The sequence below is a fragment of the Ailuropoda melanoleuca genome, chromosome 17, assembly GCF_002007445.2.
Source record: "Ailuropoda melanoleuca isolate Jingjing chromosome 17, ASM200744v2, whole genome shotgun sequence".
NCBI classification, from domain to species: Eukaryota; Metazoa; Chordata; class Mammalia; order Carnivora; family Ursidae; genus Ailuropoda; species Ailuropoda melanoleuca.
In genome coordinates this window covers 8621501-8643852 of record NC_048234.1, presented here as the reverse complement: position 1 = coordinate 8643852, position 22352 = coordinate 8621501, and the positions used below count along the sequence as shown (strand labels likewise).

Genomic DNA, 22352 nt, shown 5'->3' with positions numbered 1-22352 from the left:
TCGGGTTTCAGCCGTGCATGGGAGCCCCAAGACGTGGCGTTTGCAGGGCCCCCGGGAGGCTCTGGGTTCAAGAGGCTGGGCCACCTACAGATCCAGCTGTATGACCTTAGGCAATCTCAGAGAGCTTCCTTTTCCTCCTCTGCGATGTGGGGGAAATCACACAGGAAACATCACTCCCAGCACACAGCAGGCTCTCACTCACTAAGGCTGAGATTTCTTTCTTTTTTTTTTTTTTTTTTTTTTTTTTTTTTTTGCCTATTGCATCACATAGTAACTGACATTCCTTCCTATCTCCCTAGCTCTCTTCGGAGAGCTCCTGGAAAGTCAAAGACACAATCACATGTCTTCATTTGCACTATTTTATCAGGGGCTTCCCGTTCTCCTCGAAAAGGTTTTTAGAATTAGTAGTGATTCGGCAGGGCTCATGACTTTTTTCAAATTGGTGCTTCAATTCCTCTGCCAGGTCTTTGAGTCTGTGGATTTTTTTGTCTTAGTTCACAGACTAACGCAGGCCTCTGAAGGACAAGTTCGTGTCTCTCGTACTTCTAAGGACTCCAGTGGCTGCCTGGCATAGCACCTGATAAAAACCAGTGCTCACAGGGCATTTTCAGGGCAGTGGTGTTAATTCTGTAGGATATGATAAAGACAGATGCACGTCATTATACATTTGTCAAAAGCCATACCCTGTGCGACATCAAAAGCAATGTTGTAAACTCTGCAAGGCCCAAAGTAAGCTATGGGGTCTGGACGATGATGCTGTGAGTTCATCAGTGGAAACAGACCACTCCTGCTGCGTGCTGACCCTGGGGGAGGCTGGGCATGTGTGTGCACAGGGCCAATGTGGAACTGTCTTTTTGCTCCATTTTGCTGTGATCCTAAAACGGTTTTTGAAAGATAAAGGTTGTATATTTTTTTAAAAAAATAAGTGCTCAGTAAATGAATCCTTGTTAGAGGAGTGAAAAAAATAGGTCAGTATGATTTAGAAAAGCGTATTATGCACGGACTGCAGAAAAAAGACATAAAATGGTCACCTTTCACTTCCTCCGCTTGCGTGTTTCAAGTCAGATACAAAGACGTGCCCACCCCTCCCCCCCCACCCACGCACCCACTTGGGGCTCCGATAAAAGCTCAGGGCTGGGAACAGGATGTTTTCTTCTTTGTGTATCTGTGTTAACTGGCAGCACAAGCATATGCTAAGTGCCTGGAGACGCTGTAACAATCAGCCCGGAGGGCACCAGGGACCCCAGGAACAGCACAGCAAGAGGAAGGGCTAAGCTAAGCCAGGACTCCATTCCAGCCTTAGAAGCGAACAGGGGGAGGGAGAGGCCTTTCAGCTGGGGGAAGACTTTAATGGACCTAAGGCCCAAATCCTGCATTTCTCCTTCCTCTCCTGCAGCCAAGAGCATTGTCGTACGTGCGCTCCCGACCTTTTTAATACAGGTCATCTCCTGCACCTCTGCAAAAAAAAAAAAAAAAATCGCCCCCCCCAAAAAGGCGTCTCATCCAAACCCACAACAGACATCCCAGTGCACAGTGTAAATCCCAGCCTGACAAGAGGCTTTCTAAGGCTGTCATTTCACCTTCCACTGCCCTAGAGAAGGGTAAGCTCGTGAGTGCCCACCTGCAGGCTGGGGGAGCAGAAGGGCGCTCCGGGGGGTGCCCAAGAGGAGCCATTCCGACCCCCTGTGGTTATGAGGTGGGGGTGCTGCGGGAAGGAGGGCGACCTGGAAGTGCGCGCCCTCGAGAGGCACGTGGGGGTGCAGCGGGAAAGTGTTGGGGGAGATGGAGTGGGGGCAGCGAGCCACCTAGTCTCGGTCCAGCAGAAACTCAGGAATCAGAAGGGGGTCCCCAACTGATTTGCGGTTTCCTTTTCCTCCTCTCCTCCCCACCCGGGGCCTTGTCCACTTTTTGTCTTCATCCTGTCCCTTAAGGGGCCCCCATTCATGGAACTGAAGCAAGTTTGGAGAGTCCACTCAATCTGCTGACTCGCATTCCAGGCCCCCATCACAGAAGCGAGTGAACCCAGGATCACAGAGTGCCTGCCCCCAGAGAGAAGAGGGTGAGGGGCTGGGAAGAGAGAAAGAGAAAACACGTGCTGGCTGAAAACTGACTCCACTGTTCACTTCCTCGAGAGCCATCTCCCCCTCCCTCCAAAGCCTTCCAAGTCGGCTTCCTTGCCCGACATTCATTCATTCATTCATTCATTCATTCATTCATTCATTCATTCATTCATTCCAGCCCGCGCCCCAACAGCCAGGGGTTCAAGGGAGGGCGAGGCCGACTCTGCCCCCCAGCTCTACGGGACGGAGGCAAACATGTCGAGGAGACACCACCTCCCCCTCCAGAAGGCAGGGGAAAATTGTGCAGGAGGGCTCAGAACAGACAGAGAGCCGGGAAAGAAAGGGAGGGAGCAAACACATTAGCCCGTGAGGCTTAGCTCAGGACCAGCTTAACGCCACCCGCGCGTTGCAGGGCAGCGGGGAAAGCCTGCCCACCCCGGCTGCGCCCGCCCTCTCTGGGCGGGGCCGTCGCGCAGGCGGAACGCCATTGGCCTCCTGGAAATCGCTCGGGCCAATCATCGCTGGGTCAGGGGCCATCGGCCCCGCCCCCCGCGGGCGCGCGGGCAGCTCGGCGGGGCCGGACCCGACCCAACAGGTGAGGCCGGAGCGCGGCACTCGGGCTGGTCACATGGCTGCAGCCGGCGACCCGGGGGCGGAGGGGCAGTCCCCGCCCGGCCGCCGGCCCCGCCCCCGCCCCTAGAGGCTCCGCCATCTGTCTCCGGGGCTCAGCGGTCCTGGACCAGATGTAGTGATCCCACGCGACACAGGGGCCGCGCTGACTGATTCCAGCCGCGGAGCCATTTTCTCTGCCACTGGCCGCGCGCTCGGCCACCTTCCCGGGCGCCAGGTCCGGGCGAGCGTTCCCCTGGCTTCCCCGAAAGGGACGGACACGTGGCCGCGCCGGGGGCCCGTGTGGGGACATGCTGAACGCTTCTGTCACCAGACCCATCCTCCTGCCCGTCAGCCATTCAGTCAAGAGTGTGCGTCGGAAATCTGCTGCTTCTCGCTTGTCTTCCCCATTTTCCCCCCATTCTCCCATTTGTTGCCCCAAGCTTCACACTGCCCAGAACCATCTTTCAGCATTGCATGGGCTTCTGAGCAAGCGGCCCCATGTGGAGTAGCGTGGGACAGAGACTTGGGGGGGCAGGGAGGGGGGACGGGGGTTCTGAATCCTCCGCCCCCAGGTTGCCTGATGAACCCACATGGAATCATTCACACTCTGGTCAAAAGCGTTTAAAAGTACTGATCCCTTGGCAAGAAGTAGTCTAGCCTGGGCTGAAATACCACCAACTTCATGTTAAAGCAGAGTCTTATTTTAACACCTTTGCTATATTTAGAATTTTATCCTAAGAGCTTATCTGTTCCATAACGAATGCTACCAACTTAAAGTCACAGTGAATATATGTATATACACGCATACTTTTTTTTTTTTTTCATACATACTTTTATAACGTGAGTAGAGAACAAAGTCCCCGCTGGTAGTCCCTCTAACCAGATCCACGGTCAGTTTTTAAAAGCAGCTCTCTTTGGGCGGCCAAACGACTGCAGCACTGCCTTGCTATTTACGTTTCACCCATGATGCAACAGAGTGAATTTTTTGAATGACTCCGTAACTTAGGCTATTTTTAATACGTTTCAATTCACCAAAATACCTGCTTAAAGAATGTCAGATATCGATATAAAGGAAATTAATAACTCTTCCCTACGTGCAAAGAAAATTAATGGGGGATTTTATTAGCATGAGCAGTATCTTAACACATAGCCTCTTGGCTGCAGTGAAAATTATTTATTATCATGTTATCAAGCTGGGCATTGCTCCTCACACTCTCAGCTTTTCCCCAAGTCTAAATTCGGGGGGGGGAATATCGATATACGCTAACATCAGTTTTATTTGGTGTGAGTTTTATTTTGGTAGTGTTTGAGCGCAATAGGGGATTTCTAACAAGGCAATGCTTTCAGTATTGGAAAAAGTTCATGCTGTACTTACAAGTAGCTTTCAAAGATATCAGTATCTCATTTCTTTTCGGTCATGGTAAATGTTTTCATTTGAGGTAGGCAGCATACTGTATTCATTACCCTTGAAAATATGCCACATACTTGGGGAATTCATTTTGCTGGGATTCCTGACTATCCCAACAGCCTAAGACTGAAATTTCCCTTACTGTCTGAAATCACCCACTGTTCAATGAGAGAGGTAAGCGCCCTATTTGGAAACTAACTCTATTCACAGCAAAAGAAATGTTCATTATGCTTGCCTTTGGAGTAGACATTTTGTGTTTCTGTCAATCAACTTAATTTCCATGTTCATAGAGTGAGGACATAAAGTATTGAGAAACCACTGACAGAGCAGTCAGCAAGCAATCTGAGGCACGTATATCAGTTCTGAAGCTCGAAATAAATTCCACTTCCCTGATTCATAACACTAGCTGGCCAGTGGGTTGTGTTGGTTTTTGTTTTTTTTTTAAATTTCTGGTGCACTTTTAATTCTAAATAATTTTAGCCATCAAGAGGGTCAACTTCTGCAATCAAAACCTTACAGCCTACAACATGTTTTAAACAAAAAGGTAAACCAGCAAACATATTCGGAATGAGGTTTTGTGACATATGATTTTTCTAGAGCCCAATAAGTTTTTCTTCAAACAAAAACAAAACACCAAATTGAAAAACAGCTGTGACAGATCACTTAAAAAATCGCGAACAATACAACTTTAGCTGGGAAACTGTCTTTATAAGTATTAGTCTGTATTAAACTGTAAGTTTTTAATACTCGTGGCTCCTGTAAAAAGGCAAAATCTAGTCAACTTTTAATTCCTAATTATAGTATCTTATGTCGATGAATATTTTTTAAGACATAGGCTAATTTTTTAGAGACCTGTTCATTAATGCCATATCACTTGGAAGCTAAGGGTAATTTAATTCATACATTTAAGCATTTTATTTACCTCAAACAAATAGGTTGCTATTAGATAGTGACTATTTTATTAACTCAGAGCATCTGGGGAAACACTTATGATTAGGTTAATTTATGTTATATTTTCCCCTCAACTTGTAAAAGATTAATCAACCATTTTATGGTCTAATTTAGGTGCCTAATTAAAACCAGAGTTCAACACATGCTACACTGTCTTGCTAATAAATCTTGACAGCTTTGTAACATGATGGTTTGTATTTCAAATTGTTGCATATAAATGTAGATTTTTTTGATCTTCACCCAGCAGCACCTTGAAGGGAGTTGCATATTTGGTTTAAACTCCAGGACTGAGAGAGTGCAAATTACTTCAAAAAGGATTATCTCCAATCAGATCGGATTTAAATTTCCCTCGGTGAAGACAGAAGCAGTCCTTGCCACCAGGTTTTCAAAACCAGTCGGGGAAAATAGGGGAAAAATCAGTTTTCTCAGCATTTGTTAAATTGAAAATGCAGGAAAAGTTGCTACTTTCAGCCACTGGCTTTCAAGAGAGATTTTTGAAGTGAGTGGGTTGAATCTACTTCTAAAGAAATCTGCTGAAAATGTTAGTTTTACCGTCTTCTGATTAATGAGTACCAGTTTTCAGTGTTGATTTGGGGCACTGTTATTTTTTTTTAATTAATAAATTCATTCCAAGAAGTTCTGTAACATCTTATTTAAACCTATGTCCTCCCACACACCTCCCAGTCTTAAAAAAGGCAAATGGAAAAAAGTAAGTCTGCTCCGACACTCCCTATGTTTTCCCTGCCTTTGTATTTGAGTGATATTTTTGTCATTTTAAGGACTCCATTGACTCTGACCATCCTATGCAGCAAAGAAATGAAACTTCTATGGCGATGTCATTATTCTTACTCCAGTTACCAACCAACTTTGGATGGAGTAGCTGGCCTCTTCTGGAGCTAACCCTCTTTTGAAACAGTCAGACAAACTGAGCAATCCCCACTGAGGTCACAGGACGTACAAACACAAAACGCAAGCTCTTTCAAAGCAAACCCAATTTTGAACTCATCATATGTGACCGAGATCATGCTTGGGTCACTTAAGCAAGGTAGCACAGCGCGGGGTGACCTCCGGATCAGGACTGCCTGGCTGGCTCTATTAGCCTTGCCGCTTTCTGGCTGGGAGACCTTGGGGCAGTTGCTTAACCTCTCTGTGCCTGTGTTTCTTCGCCTGTAAAAGTACCTACTTCACAGGATTGTAATAAGGATTAAATTAAATCCTGTAAAACTTGAAACAGTGCCTGGCACACAGGGACAACATTCAATAAGTGTTAGCTATCAACATTATTAAACCACCCACACACTATGCTTTTTTTTTTTTTTTAAATGTGGCCACAGCATTGAAGTGTCAGCTTATTTTTGTATAACCAAAAATGGAAAGAAGAGTCAGGGTGGGGGAAGGAGTTCTGCCACTGTCCTAAGGCATAGTTCTCTATTTAAAAAAAAAAAAAAAAGAATCACACAATATTTGGCTAAATTAATCCCCAAACTGGGGTCATTAAAATTCATGGCAATCTACCACACTTAAGCCAAATCAAGAAGAGAAACTTATTAAAGAACGTACATATTTCATTTTTTAAATTCAGAAGTTAGACCCATATTCAGAGCCTAAATGTAGGGGAGGGGGTGCCTTCTCCAGGCTTAGCATATGTGAGGGTCTCCGAAACCACTGCCCCCTGCTTTTCAAACACCTTCACAACCATGACACAGAAGGTAAGGGCCAGTTTCACCAGAAGTCCTGATGAGTCACTGTGGGGTCCTTTAAGCACCTGTTAAGCGTGGGAGGCCTGATCAGAGAGAGAAAAAGCGAACTGGATAATGAACTGGAAAAAAAAGAAACCACAAGAGTCTTAATCCCAGACTAAAACAAACTCGGGGCCCGGGCGGAAGAACCACGCCTACGATCACTTTTGATTTCGGTAGCAGGTAAGGGGGCGGAAAAGCGCCTGATTTCTGGCGGGTGGCAAGGTCGCCACCCCGGGAGGCCCCGATCCCACTACGATCCCCCCTCCGGTTCGGGCGGATCGTGTCTCATGATGCCGAGTGGAGAAAACTCCGCTCCAGTTCTAAGACTCCATGCAAATGGGCCCAGGCCCTGGGTGTACTGGTTATGCCACTAGCAGGACCGTGTATCAACGGATTAAACCCATTAACGACTTGCTCAGACAGAGCCAAGCCCTCGTTCTCCTGCACATTGCCAGGCTGCCTATCGGATTCAATCACCCGTGCCCGGAGTTTCTGAACGCCTCCAAAATGTCTCCCCCCTCTCCTCTGCTCTGGTTCTGGGGACTTGTTTTCACCACGTTTCCGAACTGCAACTCTCTCCGGTTAATTATTATTTATACTCTACCGCAGTCTCAGGCCTGACCGTGCGGACGCAGCGGGAGCTACAATGGAGCACACAACCTCCCCGCGAGCAGCTAGGCTTGGGCTGAGCCCAGCAAGCTCCAGCCTGGGGGGAGAGCGGGGCTCCCCGGGCACCGGATTTTAGGAAAATTGTTCTGGGACAGGCGTTTCCTCCCGGTGGGGTCTGTTTAAAGTTAAAACGGCTGCCTTCAATTGAGTCCACACGGCGGCCCAGACATCCAAAATATTCTAAATCAATTAAAAAATTAAGCAAGCAGATGGCATTTTGGAAGACTTGTTTTCCCCGAAAAACATCCACTAAGCCTGCTGTCTCGCCGGGCGCCGCTGGAGCAGCCCCGGATCGCGGCGCGTGGGGCGAGCTGCGGGGGTCTTCTAGTTTGCCCCTCCCGTCATCCGGCCCTCGGGGTGAGCGCCGCCGGCCCTGGGCCTCCCGGCCCCGTCGGTAGGGCCCCTCCGTTTTGGGGGATGGCTAGGGAAGACGACCAACCCCCCGCCTCCCCGAAGCGCAGCCGCTCGCGACGCGGCCCGCGGGCGCCGGGTCCCGCCCGAGGCTCCCCGGCTGCGCTCCCCGCCGCAGGCGCGCGGCGACGGTTTCCAGGGCGGCCTCGTGCTCGATTCAGCAGTTTTGAGTCAATCAAAAGGAACGTAGCAGGTGGAGCGCGGCCGCCTAAGAGCCTGCGTGAATCTTCCTGTGGGGATTTTCCACAGCCTGCCCCAGAGGCTCCTACAACCGCCTGCCTTGACGGATTCGGCGCTTTTCCTGCCAGTCCCTCCCAACCCAGCTCCGAGTTTTCTGATCTAAGTAAATGCCGGGCTGCCTCCGGCCCTGGTGGGTTCCCCCTGCAAGGGAGCTCGTTATAGCCTGCCACCCCGGGAAGAGAAGGAGGAGGAGAACTGGTGGGAGAAGTAGTAACGACAATGCATCCGGTGGCCCTGCTAACAATCGGGGAAGCCCCCACGTGCCAGCCGGGCACCCGAGCGCACCGGCGCGCCCGGTGGGAACCACAAGATCCCCACTGCACCGACTGGAGCACCGAGGCTCGGCGCCACCAGCGAGCCGCCAGAGCCGGGACGCGACTCCAGACGTCGGGACTCCGGAGGCCCCATTCTAAACAGCCGGTGTCCACGGCCCGGGAACGGTGGGAAGCGTGACTGTCACGGCTGGCTAAACCTCGAGACTTGGGCGACTTCTGACAATAATAAAAACATCAGGGACAAAAGGGAGGGGGAGGGCGAGGCTGGGAAGAGAGCGATTTTAATCCGCTGGGTCAGCCCCCTTTTAGCTCTCCCGGAGCCCGGGTGGGGGTGGGGGATGGGAGCCGGGAATGGGGTTCGGTTCGACTTTCCCCTTTTGTTTTCCGAGGTCCCGAGCATCTCGGGCCTGGGAGGTGCCTGCCGGGGACCTGATGGAGTCATACTTGTGAGGGTTGGGGGATTGATGACCAGAGAGAACAGGTGGGGGCCGTTGGCCGGGGCCCCTGGGTGGCGACCAAGTTTCCGAAGGTCGGAGTCTGGACCCCCTGCTCACCCGCGTCTCACCGGAAGCTCGGTCAACCCAGAAGCTCGCTCCAAAGACTGGTAGCTTTGGAAAGCGTTGGGCGGAGGTCGTCATTAGGACCCCGAGGGCCGCTGCCCCTTTGGAACCCGACCCACAACCCGACCCGAAATCCGAGTTTCCGGAAGCCTGCATCTCCGGGCAATGCACATTTCTCAACCAATGAGCCCCGTACATTCTCGGCGCCCCGACGTGTCCAGGGCCAGCGGAGACGGGCGTCCCTGCCCGCACTCTCCCGGCACCCAGGCCCAGGAGGCGGAAACCAGCGAGCCGAGCCTGAGGCGCCCGGGAGCCTTCAAAGCTGCGCGCCGCTCCCGCCGGCTGCAGTGCGCGCCTTTGCCCGACAGGGACCAGCACCGCTCCACGCTCCGCGCCGCGCGTCGGTGCTTCTGCCAGGCGGAGGCGCCGGGCCACCCGCCCAGCTCACCCTCCCGAGCCCAAGCCGCCCGCCAGCCAAGCGGCTCTAACCCTCTTCGGGTTCCAGCAAGAAGTAGGGCTGTACGAAAAAAGTTTACAAACGCCGTCTCTCCCACCCCCATCCCCATCCGGGGAGCAGAGCTGCTCCAGAAGTTGCTCTAGGGTGGAGACCGTGACCGGCTGGGCGCAGAACGTCCCGGGCTCCGAGAGGAAAAATGAAAATACGAGCAACACTGGATCGACTCGTTTGCGAAACGGCCGCAGCTAAGAGGGCTGCGCGCTTCCCTGAGCGCCATCCCGGTCGCCAGTCCCCCTTCTTTGATTAATTCTAGGGGCACCGTGGGCCACGGAGCAGCCAGACCTCCTCGAGAACTTTCTACGCGTCGTGGAGAGAGCGGAGCCCCGAACACCCCGTACCACGCTGGCGCGGGATTCTGGGCGCCGCCGGTTATTCCTCCGTCTGCCCCTCTCCCCACCCCCCCGGTGGTCGGGGGCTGTACCCCTGTCACTTCCCCAGCACATGCCACGTCTCCCTCTTCTGCCGGTCTTGATCGCGGCTGCCGCCCGGGCCCTTGGCCCTGGCAGGGGAACTCACCGGTACCAGGCGAGGCCCTTGTCGTAGCTGCGGTCAAAGAAGTGGGGCTCGGCGCCCACGGCGCGCACGTCGGGGTGCACGCGCAGGAACTCGAGCAGCGCCCGCGTGCCGCCCTTCTTCACGCCGATGATGATGGCTTGCGGCAGCTGCTTGCTCCCGGACCCACTAAAGAAGCTGGAGATGGAGCTGGGGGAGTCCGGCGTCTCGGGACTCTGCTCCTCTTGGCTCGCGGCGCCCTCGGCCGGCTCCTTGCCCGCAGCCAGCGGGGTGACCGGCGCCGCCTGGAGCGGCAGCCGCGGGGCAGTCCCATCGGGACCCGGAGCCAGGGCCGGCGGAGCGTGGGCGGCGCGGGACCCCGAGCCGAGCAGCAGCAGCCCCGGCGCGGCGGCGCACGAGCCGGCGCACGAGTACAGGAACATGTAGAGCCAGATGCAGAGCATGGCGAAGAGCAGCGCGAGCTTCCTCCTCACCGGTGGCGGGGACGGCGGCGGCTGCGGCAGGAGCCGGCCGGGGACATCGAGGCAGGATCGGCCGCCGCTCAGGCGCTGCCCCATGCGCACCCCGGGGGCGCGGCAAGGGACATAGCTCAGCACATGGCGCGGGGCCCGCCGGAGCTGTGAGCGCGGAGACGGTTCCCTGGCCCGCAGGATGCCGGGGTGGTTCGGTTTATTGCCCCCGCGCGCCCGCAGCCTCCGCTGCCGCCGCCGCTGCTGCTGCTGCTGCTCTTCCCCAGGTGGCGGCGGCAGCTGTAGCGGTGGCGGCTTTTGACATGTTGCCCGGGAGGAGCCTCAACTGGAACGAAAGTCGGGGTGGCGGCAACTGCTGGCCGAGGAGCTTCTCCTGCCTGGGCCAGAGGACGCCGCACTCCCGCTCCCTGGTCGCTGCAGACGGTGCGCACGGCCGCTCGCCGGGGCTGCCTTCTCGCAGTCCTGCCAACTGAGCCTGGGGAGCAGCCCCGGCACTTCCCCGCGGAGGCTGCGAAGAACTGCGCAGGAAGAGAGCCCGAGACCGAGGTGGGGTGGGCGGGCCCAGCCTTCCGGAGTGACGGGTCGCTCCACCTACCAGAACCCCGGAGCGCCCTGCAGCTACAGGCGCTTCGCAGAGCGTTCGGCAGCCAACCGGCTCCTGGAACGTGGGGGTGTGGAAAGGGTTTGGGGCGGTGGAGAGAGGTCGGAGGTTGCTATTGGCTGCGGGACACGGGGCGGACTCAGGGGGGCGGAGCCAGGGGCTGGTGACAGGAGCAGATGGTCGGAAGGATGCTGGATTGACAGATCTTTGGGAGAGGTCCGACCCCGCCAAGTGGTGCTATGCTGCGCTCCCGCTCCCGCGCGCATTTCCGCATTCGCTCCCCAGGAGCCAGCCTTGGCGTGTAGTTGCCCTTGTGTCGGCACTCGAGTTCCAGATCCAGATGTTTCGCTGGCGGGCTCGTGGTGTGTGTGTGCGCGCGCGCGCCTGAGATGTGCAGTGGGAAGGGGGTTGGATGTGCGAGAGTCAGGCCGGAAATACCTGCAGCCCCCAGACCCGACCATCCCACGCCGGGGTCTCGGAAAGGGGGGCCTTCCGGGACAGGCACCAGTGTAGGAAGTTTAAGTGGAAAGTTTGTAAACGGCTGTCAACTTTTTAAAAAGTTTTTTCCTTCTTATTCTTTGCCAGAAATTGATCTCTTTCGGGCTGCGGGTTAACTGAGATTGGTGTAAACTGCCCTCGGGGGGAAAAAAAATCTTCCCTACCTCCGCAATCCGCCGGGAAAGGTCGGGGGAGCGAAGGAAGAAATTAACCGTGAGAGATAGTCTGGTAGGAAGTTTCGTGGTCGAAAAGGGAGTGTGAAAGTCACGTGTAGAAAGTTCTGTCCGGATACGAGTGTGTTGGGGACGTCAGGTTTAAGACAATGTTCTCTCCTCCCCTTTCCCTGAATACGTATTAAAGCCAACATTCCATTCGCCTTCATTTGGGAGACAGTTCGGTTTGCTGACCTGTTACACGAATGATCAGGTGTTTCTTAACCAATGATTTTTTTTCTTTTTAAGTCAAAATTAACTTGGAGCAAATCGATCACTGACTTGCACTTACTTAGGTCAAAATCCCGTGTTAGTTGCTCTCCCCAGTTTTCTGCAAAGGGACCTTCGGGGCGGGGGAGCCAAGCTTCCGCAGAGCTGTAAAGCCTCGCGGCGGAAGCGCGGGCGCAGGGTGCCTCACGCCGCAGCATTCTTGCCCCGGCGTTTGCACGTTAGCCGTTCGGAAGCTTGGGATGCTCAAATTCATCCCGGTAGTGTTCAGAAAGTTTTCAGCGCCTGCAACCCCGCTCCGGCGGGGCCAGCGGGCCTCCAACGCCCGGCTTCGCGCCTTTCCGGGAGAGAACGTTCCTTCCGATTCCAACCCCAGCGGGGCCCCCCCGGGGCTGAGTGTCGCCCCCTGGGGTGACTCACCGAGAGCGGCCGCCCACGCGGCACTTTACTGCCGGCGCCAGCCTGCACGGCGGAACCTACCTGAGCCCTCGTCCCTCTGCCCGCTGCCCGAGACTAGCCTTCGCGCCCTCAGTAAATGTCCCCAAGTGTCCCGAGTCCCCGCAGCCCAACCCCGGGGCGAGTTCCCCTCTGTCCGGAGCACACTGAAAAAGCCAGCCTCCGGTTCGAAGATGTGCCAGAGAGAGGCAGCAATGACCCGAGAAGGTTCAGATAACCCAAGAGGCCACCGTGGGACCGACGCGCCCCGGCTGTGCCCCGCGCCACCCCTTTGCAACTACCTTGCGCCCAACACATTTTCCTACAAAACTGCTGAGGGGGAAATAATCTAGGGAGAAGATTCTCCTGCCCCTTTTATGTTTGAGGGGGTGGGGGAGAGGGATTTCTTTCCCGTTTTTCTTTACCCCTGTCGCTGGGATGTATTTGTTCTGCAGAAGGGACTTATTCGCCCTTAATTTTAAATTTCATTAGGTAATTATGAACTTATTTAAACTTCGCAAACACGCGAATGCGTTTCTGAGCATTGGCCCGACCCTTTATTTTGGAAATGGAAGACGGCAATAGTGTCTCCAAAGGGTGTGTGTTTAATAAATTCTCATTATTGAGGGGGCTGTGGATTTGCTGACTTTGGAAGATTTGGGGGAGAGGGTGGTAGTGGTTTATGATTTGTGTGTGCGGGCGAATTGTAGCTCCCGGTGTGGCAAACTTCAGGCCTGGTTGGGTGTGAATCTTACAGTTGGGGAGGTGGGTTGTGTGTTTTTTTGTTTTTTATTTATTTATTTATTTTCAGGATTTTAATGCTCCTAATAAAAATGTTCTCTGTCCTGAGAGCTAGAGAAGCCCAGTGTAAAAGAAAAGTCGGGGATTACTATTCCAAGCCGCCGGGTATATTTAGGGCCCTTTTTCCGGCGGTGAAGGGAGGGGAGGAAGTGGAAGCAAAACGTGGGCATCGGAAATTGCCCGGAGTGTTCCGCAGAGCTGAGCACCCCAGAGCCAAGTGGCCGCCCGCGTCCACCCTGCGCGCGTTCAATCCCCACCAGAACAATGGGGGAGTTCTCGATGATTCCAGCCACCCGAGGTTGGCGGGTCATCTGCGGCCCGAGCAGCGCCTGGGCTGTGACCCGACGTTTTGGCCCTTTCGTCCACTGGGCTGGGAATGCGCCCCGAAACCTCTTTGCCTGGCTGCCGCTGCCGGCTCTGCCCTGGGCCAACGCCGGCTCTCCCATGCTCCCATTCTGCAGATGTGGAACCCGAGTCTCATCCCTACTCAGAGCTGGTGGTGACGCTGACCGTGAACCCAGTTTGAGCTCCTGTCCCTAAACATTGCTTAGCAGTGCCGCCCCCCTCCAAGCCAGGCCAGCAGCAAAGCGCCGCCACCCACAACTGGAGAAAGGTTTACCTTTGGTCAAATTATTCATAATATTTGCATTCAGAAAGCCTGGAAAGGAGCTAGTTCAATTTGAGCACCCTTGTAAAGTTCATATTTTATTTTGGTTGGTTGGTTGGTTTGGGATTACCTAATGGGGGGGGCTCACCTAGGGCCTCTGAGGGTTCGAACCCGGTCCCAAAAGGACAGGGCCGCCTCAGGGGGTCCGCCCCTTTTCCTCTTTGCCCGGGTCCTGCTGCCAACGGCCCGCCAGGTGACCCAGGCGGGTCATTCCCGGGCCCTAAAATTCCCCATCTGTAGAAGAGGGGACTTGAGCCAACAGATCGCCGCGGTACTTTCCGCCTGAAGTTTCTCCGCTTCTGGCCTCGGGAAGGGAGGCGCCCGCAGCTGCTCGAGCCCCCTGCCAGCTCCGCCTCGTGACCCACAGCCTCCCAGGTCGGTGCCCCACCGCTGCTCCCTGCGGGGCGGGCACCGGAACCCGGACCCTCCCACCCCCGCGCCGCAGCTAGGCGGCCTCCCGCGGGTTCGCAGCTGCAAGCTCCATTCGTCCTCCTCCCGGGGGCGGGAGGTGCGGGCCTGGGTCGCGGTCGCGCCTCCAATGCCCGCCCGCCAGGGGGCGCTCTGACAGCCGCCGGGTGGCGAGAGGCGGAGATCAACGACTGCCGCGACCCGCGGGTCACCCCTGCCCTCGGGGAAGGAGACTTTCCCGTCCGCTTGGGCTTCTGCGGCGCCTCCTCGCGCGCCCCGGAGCTTCCGTGGCCTCCCAAGTCACCGGGTGTCTAGGTGGCCGCGGCACCCCATCTCCTCCGGGGGTGGAGGGCGCCGCTCTGCGCGCGAGGAGCTACCTGCCAGCTGCGGGCACCTGTCCAGCCCCGGGGCAGCCGCTGGCCAGGCGGAGGCGGGGTTCGAAATTCCGGTAAGAGTGGCTGGAGGGCTTCGCCAGAGGAAGGAAGCACTTCCCAGCGCCGCGCTCCCCCTGCGCTTAGGGGAGCGCGTACTGGTCCAGCCTCGGTGGGACCCACCGGGCAGCGCTGGGGTGATTGTCCTGCGGCGGGTCATCGCAGTAAAGCGCCGGCGTGCCCGAGGAGCCCTCTGCAAACCACAGAAGGTGGGTGATGGCTCCGATCTTAGGGCTGAAAGAAGTTGGATGCCAGACTGGTTCGGTGACTTGTGTCCCCTGAGGGGTCGTAGTTGTGCGTTCATTCCGCAATGCACCTTGCTCTGAGCCTGGAGGTTTCCTTGTCCTCTGGCAAATGGGGCAGGGAATGGTGGGGAGACTGAGGGAGTTGTACTCATGCCCGGGCTCCCTCCTGGCTGGGCCATCAGAGGCTGGCTGCTTCTCTGCCTGGACGTCACCGTGAAATCCTCTCCACGCAGACATGCTGTCACCAGGTCCTGGCATGACTGTCCCGGTCACCTACGAGGGGGCCCAGGCACAGTGCTGTTCCTGTGTGTTCTCTCCTCTTCCAGCAACTTTGTTTATAGTCCTTTTATTACCCAAATTACTCCCCTCAAATTACCCAGCCAGGAGTGTGTCATGTTTCCTGCCAGGCTCCCCAGTACCATATACCAGAGCTGCACCCCTTTCCCTAATCTGGTTCCCAACCATTTACGGGCTGTGCGACTTTGAGTAAGTTACACAACCCTTCTGAGCCCCAGTTCCACTGTCTGTCATTGTGCTCTTCTTCTGCAAATGCCTTTGGTCCCTCTCTTCCTCCACCTTACTCTCCTGGCCAGGGAAATCCAAGCCCAATCCTGTCTTCAACCTTTCCAGCCTGAGCCACTGAGTTGCTGGAGGAAATCTTGCCACGGAGGTGACTGGACCTGCGGAATTTTCCCTCTGCAAACTTAACTATGGTCCCATTAAAGGCGTCTGCAACTCTCCTAAGTGTCTCCAGGAGGCCCACTTTGCCAAGAGACAGCATTTCTCCAACCTTCTTTGGAGAACATTGATGCTAATAGGAGATTGTCTACACCTTCTTTCCACCAAACCTTCCCACTAACACCCACCCCAAGCCCCTTCTTCCCTTTTGTCACAATGAAGAAGCTGCAGGCCAACCCAGCACAGAGGGACCCCACTGTTGCTCTGGATCTCAGCCGTTCCTGCTTCAAGGATGTCTCTTCCCCCTCCCCTTGCCCGAGGTGTCAGCCTCTCCTGTGGTGGACACCCATGGGACCCCGCAGGCACTGTCAATGAAGGCCCTGTCACCCCACCTGCTGGTGTGTCTGCTGCGGGCCCCTCTAAGACTGCAGACAACTGCAGTAGAGAGCAGCTAGCTGAATGTCCGGTCCCACCTCTTCCCAGGGTGGCCCCCATCCAGTGACAGGTGCAGGGGTAGAGACATGGTCGTCCCAGCCAATCCAGACAGCTCCGGAGGGCAATCAGAGCCCCAGAGCTTCCTGTGGGGTCGACAAAGGACATTGCACCTTCCTTCCACAGGTATTGGTCCCAAGGGCACTCGCTCAAAAAGGTACTATACACAACCCCGTGGAACCCAACCTGGGTCCCTCCCTTTCTATGCTATGATTCACATCAGCCTCCGGACACACTCCTGGTTTTTTTGGTGGTTGCTGTTCTGCAAAGCCAAACACACGTATAGTTTCTACTTTCTCACCTGTTATGCCTTCATTATTATGCTAGTTTCTTTTTTTTAATGATGGAAACATTTATACGAACCCTGAAAAAATCAAATTTGTAAGGAATGTAGAGTCAGGCATGACTCTTTGACCCCAAACCCCAAGTCACGCTCTCCAGAGGCCACCACGCTTGCTAAGTATTTTATGCAAATACAAGCATCTATTACTCTGCCTTTTTTTTTTTTTTTGGTCTGAGGGGGGCATTCAATAGTAATATTCTGCCAAAATATGGGGGATCAATCCATATCCGTTTGTGTGTGTGTGTGTGTGTTTTAAAATGCTAACTATAGATAACTTCAATTTAAAAGTAAGGAATTATTGAAGTAATACATGTTTCTTTATCCCTGGGACTGTGGTGTCCTAAAAGGCACCTCTAAAGTTAAGAAAATAAAATGCAAGCATTTGGAGTCATTTTTTTAAATTATGCGTTTTATTTATAGAGACGATATATATTTATTCACTCCTCACTTTGAAACATGAGTGAGTTAGCACACTTATACTTGTTTTCACGCCTGCAACTTAAAAAAAAGTTAACTAATGTAGACTTCATTTTACTTGGTCAAGGTTGATAATTCGACACTTAACTGCAATTCCATAAATTGTCTGCTTTTCATTTTATTTTTATGTGACTCAGTGGAACCAAGAAATCTGAGAGCTTCATTTTTTTTTAAGTTTTATTTATTTATTCGACAGAGATAGAGACAGCCAGCGAGAGAGGGAACACAAGCAGGGGGAGTGGGAGAGGGAGAAGCAGGTTCATAGCAGAGGAGCCTGATGTGGGGCTCGATCCCAGAACGCCGGGATCACGCCCTGAGCCGAAGGCAGACGCTTAACCACTGTGCCACCCAGGCGCCCCTGAGAGCTTCATTTTTTTTAAAGATTTATTTATTTATTTGAGAGAGGGAGAGTGCAAGTGGGGGGAGGGGCAAAGGGATAGAATCTTCAAGCCGACTCCCCGCTGAGAGTGGAACCCGATGTGATGTGATGTGAGGCTCAATCCCACAACCCAGGAGATCACGACCCAAGCGGAAACCATCAGTTGGACGCTTAACCACCTGAGCCATCCAGGCAACCCCAGCAAGAGTGTCATTTTTGACACATATCACAGCTGATTGGAATTCATGGAATAAATGGCTATTGTTGATGTTGTTTTGAAAGTGTTCGTGGGGGATTTACCTTTTGACACCTTGAGAATGTCTATCCATTGCCTTTTTAGACTTGAAGATGAAATTTGTCTGGGTATAAAAATCTTGAGTTACACGTTTTTTTCCCGCTTAGAATTTTATACTTGTTCTGCTTTCTCCTGGCATGGAATTTTGCTAGTTCATTCTTTCATGGTATCCATTCTGCAGTTCCACACCTCTACCGAGTACTTTATCTCAATCACTGTCTATGTTTTATTCCGCAGCTCCAATTTTTTTTAACCGCTTATTGGCATATCTTCATTGTCTAATTTTTCTCCCTGAGCTCATGCCCCTCAAGGATATCAGCTGATGGGGGTGCCTGGGTGGCACAGTCGTTAAGCGTCTGCCTTTGGCTCAGGGCGTGATCCCAGCGTTCTGGGATCAAGCCCCACATTCAGACTTCTCTGCTGGGAGCCTGCTTCTTCCTCCCCCTCCCCCTGCTTGTGTTCCCTCTCTCGCTGGCTGTCTGTCAAATAAATAAATAAAATCTTTAAAAAAAAAAAAAGGATATCAGCGGATGATATGTAGCTGGGGAAGGATGAGTGTACAGGATGTTTATGACGGAGTGCCTTGGGACCAACATCTGTAGAAGGAAGGGGGTGAGTGGGGCAGGCTTGGGTAGAGGGAGAAGTCCAGCTGTGCTGAGGTGCGGTGTCCTTTGCTGACCCCAAGGGAAGCTCTGGAGCTCAGACGCCCTCCAGAGATGTCTGGGGTTGGCTGCGATGACTCGGCTTGTACCCCTTCAGAAGGAAAGCCGGTTTATTTGAAAGGTCAAATCTATTCTTTGACCTCGTTGGTTTTTCAGAAGCGTTGCATTCGTAATTTTTTGTCATTGCAATTTTTTGAGAGTTTCGGAATTATTATTCTTACTCTTCACGTTTATTTAATTAACAGGCTTTCCTTTTTAGAGCAGTTTTGGGTTGACAAAGAACTGCGTGGAAAGTACGGAGCTCCTGTTCATCTGCTCAGTGCCACTCCCATCCACGCTTTCCCCTAATCTTAGTGTCCTGTGTTAGTTTGGTACATTGGTTAGCTCTGATGAGCCGATAGTGACACATTATTATTATGTAAAGTCCACGGTTTACATTAGGGTATAACACACTTTGTGTTACACACTCAATGAGTTTTGACAAACTCATTGTGGGAGACACGTACCCACCATTATGTTGCCATACAGAAAATTTCACTGCCTGAAACACAACCATCTACTCATCCCTCCCTCCTCTCAAGCCCCTGGGAACCACTGATTTTTTTTTTTCCTCTCTCCATAATTTTGTTTTTTCTAGAATATCATACAGTTGGAGCCACACAGTGTTGCTGTTTTAGATTGGATTCTTTCACTTAGCAATATGCATTTAAGATTTCTCCATGACTTTTCCCGGCTTGATAGGTCACTTCTTTTCATTGCTGAACGATATTCTCGTGTCCGGATATATGGCGTTTGTGTATCCAGTCACCTACGTGGACATCTTGGCTGCTTCCAAGTTCTGGCAATTATAAATACAGCTGTTTTAAATATTCATGTGCACTTTTGTGCGGGCATGATTTTCCAACGCATTCGAGCAAATACAAAGCAGTGCAATTGCTGGGTCATGTGGTGAGAATATGTTTATTTTTCTAAGAAGCGACCATTGTGTCTTCCAAGCAGGTTGCATCATTTTTTGTTTCCACCCACATGAGAGTTCCTGTCACTCCATATCCTTGCCAGCTTTGGTGACAAACACTCCTCACTTCTTTTTTTTTTTTTTTTTAAATTTTTTATTATGTTATATTAGTCACAATACAGACACTCCTCACTTCTTAATAAGATTTCTAAACTAATTCCTCTTGTGATGTATGCTTTCTTTTTCCTTGTACTCCTTTTAAAGTACATATTTTTTTAAATTAGGAAATACTCAAACATCGAAAGGCAAAGAAAACCGTATCAGCACATCTGTAACACCACTATCCAGATGTTTAAGCATAATTTATCTTTTTTCATAAAATATTACAGAGACGGAGTTTTCCCCTTTTTATTATAATTAATGACACAGGCTTAGTGCTACGTTGTATTTTAGAATCTGTTTTCTTTCTCTTACTTTTTTTTTCTCATTTCTAATCATCTATTAGATTGTGTTTTCTACTTTTCTCCCCATTCTCTTATTGATTTGTAAATTATAGATATATCTATCTATATCTATCTATCTAAAACCATTCTTTTTTTTTTTCTTAAAGATTTTATTTATTTATTTGACAGAGAGAGAGAGATAGCCTGTGAGAGAGGGAACACAAGCAGGGGGCATGGGAGAGGAAGAAGCAGGCTTGCAGCAGAGCAGGGAGCCTGATGTGGGGCTCGATCCCAGAACACTGGGATCACGCCCTGAGCCAAAGGCAGACGCTTAACGACTGGGTCACCCAGGCGCCCCATAAAACCATTCTTTTGGTGGTTGTGGTACATTGTTACACTCAGGGAAACACGCCACCTGGTATCTTTCACGGTCTCTCACATTGTTGTTCAGCCAATCTCTAGAATTTTTTTTGTCTTGCAAAACCGAAACTCTATACTTACTGAGCAATAATCCCCCCTTCTCCCTCCCTGGCCATTGGCAACAGTCCTTCTACTTTCTGTCCCTATCAATTTGACTACTCTAGGCACCTCATGTAAGTAGACTCATATAGTATTTGTCTTTTTGTGTCTGATTTATTCCATTCAGCATTATGTCCTCAGGGGTCATCCCTGTTGTAGCAGGTGTCCAGATTTCCTTCTTTTTTAAGGGTGAATAATGTTCTGTTGAACTTACCACACTCTGTTTATCCATCCACCCATGTCAGTTGCCTCTGCTTTCTGCCTATTATGAATAGTGCTGTTATGAGCGAGGGCATAGAAATATCTCTTAGAAACCTTCCTTTCAATTCTTTTGGCAATATATCCAGCAATGGAGTTGCTGGATCATATGGAAATTCTGTGTTTCATTATTTGAGGAACCGCCATACTGTTTCCCACAGCAGTTCCATCATTGCACATTCCTACCAACAGCGCACAAAGATTCCACTCTCTCCACATCCTCGTCGACAGTTTTTTTTCCAACAGCGGCCATCCTCACAGATGTGAACTGGTATCTCAGTGCGCCCCTTTTTATTTGCCTCTCGTTAATAATCAGTGTGCTTTAGCGTACTTTTACTTACACGTGAGCCCAGTTCGTAGGATAGCAGACTCGTCCGCAGGAACACAGATGAGGAATTGTCAGTCACCTCAACATTTAATCTTTTTTAAAGATTTATTTATTTAGAGAGAGACAGCACGAGTCGGGGGGCAGAGGAAGAGGGAGACAGAATCCCAAGCAGACTCCACACCGAGTGTGGAGCCCAACACGGGGGCCTGACCCCACAACCCCGAGATCACGACCTGAGCCAAAACCAAGAGTCGATGCTCAACTGACTGAGCCACCCAGGCACCCCACCTCAACATTTAATTTTAAAAACTGAACCAAAATCTAGATTTCCTGTCCATGCCCTCACCTATCTGTGTAAAATAGGAACTTTCTCCCTTTCCACCATCATAGCCATAAGGGCAGACAAATACCTCCGTGGATAGGTTCATACTGAAAATCCGCCATCGGAGACTGATGCTTCCTTCACACAGAGAGAGTGTGGCTAGAAACGTGGAAACCACGCCCAGGAGTGCAAGTGCCCCATAGAAAATTGCTTGAGGAATTGAAAGAGCTTTTGAAGTCGCAGGTGGCAGTTTGAGAGCCTTTGAACCACACTTTACTTACTTATTGGCTAAAAAGGAATCTTGTTGCTTTAATCAAAGAGAAAATCTACAGAAGTGTCTGGGGGCATCTTTGGTTCTCACATCCCATATCCCGAAGGTCTGCATACACTTACCAGATATTTCAAAGTGATTCCTCTTAAAGTGGCAGGAAGTTATTGGCCCCAGTATTTGGTTGGCTTTCTGGAGTCCTATGGGGATTTCTTCCAAACCAAACCCGTTGAAAAATAACTAGTGATCTCTTTGAAATCTTGAAATACGTTCACTTGGAATGTTCTCTGCAGTCAGAGGTTTGGTACCATTTTTGTGAATGGTCACCAGGTTCTCCAACTTGCTTGAAAAAAAAAATAGCAAACGCACACTCTCCCTTGCTCTGTTTCTCATTCAGAAGGCTGCCGATTCCAGAGGTTTCCATACTATGCCTCTCTGCCCCTCTGCCCCTCGCTTCTCCCTAGTAATGTCACATGGCATTCACTTCGCTATTGATGCGTCCCCCCTCTTCCATTTCTGACCGTTCTTTTCCTTCTTCCGCTCTTTCTCCCTCTGGAAATCACCTTTGTAACCTGTTCTTCATTTTCAATCATTTTCAATTCCCGGTAGTCACCAAACAGGCTGAAGTAATAGACCGGAGAGTTCCCTGTCGTCACACATGTTACACCCGGCTCCCTTGCTTTGCTAAGTGCATTAGAGGAAAAAACTGGCCAAACAGGGAATGCCTTTTTTTTCCCTTTGGACTTCTATTAGCACTTTATGAATTTCTTAACTTTGAGCTTTTGGGAAACCTGCCTGAAATCGGAACGCCTGGTGTTTTTTGGGAAGACTGTGAGTGCAAAGTAGTGATGCTGACTTTCATAAGCCATCCACGAAAATTAGGGTGCTGAATGGTGGGCTTTGTCTCCAGAGTGTTCCGCCCACCTTTTAAACTTCCACAGGCCACGGGCAGACTTTGGACCCCATTTCCATCTGCTTG

General features: G+C 51.7%; 1 protein-coding gene across 1 annotated transcript in view; it reads right to left on the bottom strand.

Annotated features, from left to right (window-relative positions):
* The window catches only part of LOC100473060 (heparan sulfate glucosamine 3-O-sulfotransferase 3B1), a 54375-nt gene extending 43246 nt beyond the window's left edge, over positions 1-11129 (bottom strand). The window contains exon 1 of the mRNA XM_034646947.1: positions 9962-11129. Within this exon, the coding sequence (XP_034502838.1) occupies positions 9962-10515 (554 nt within the window). The 5' untranslated portion in view covers positions 10516-11129. The remainder of the gene's footprint in view (positions 1-9961) is intronic.
* Between the last annotated feature and the right edge of the window lie 11223 nt (positions 11130-22352).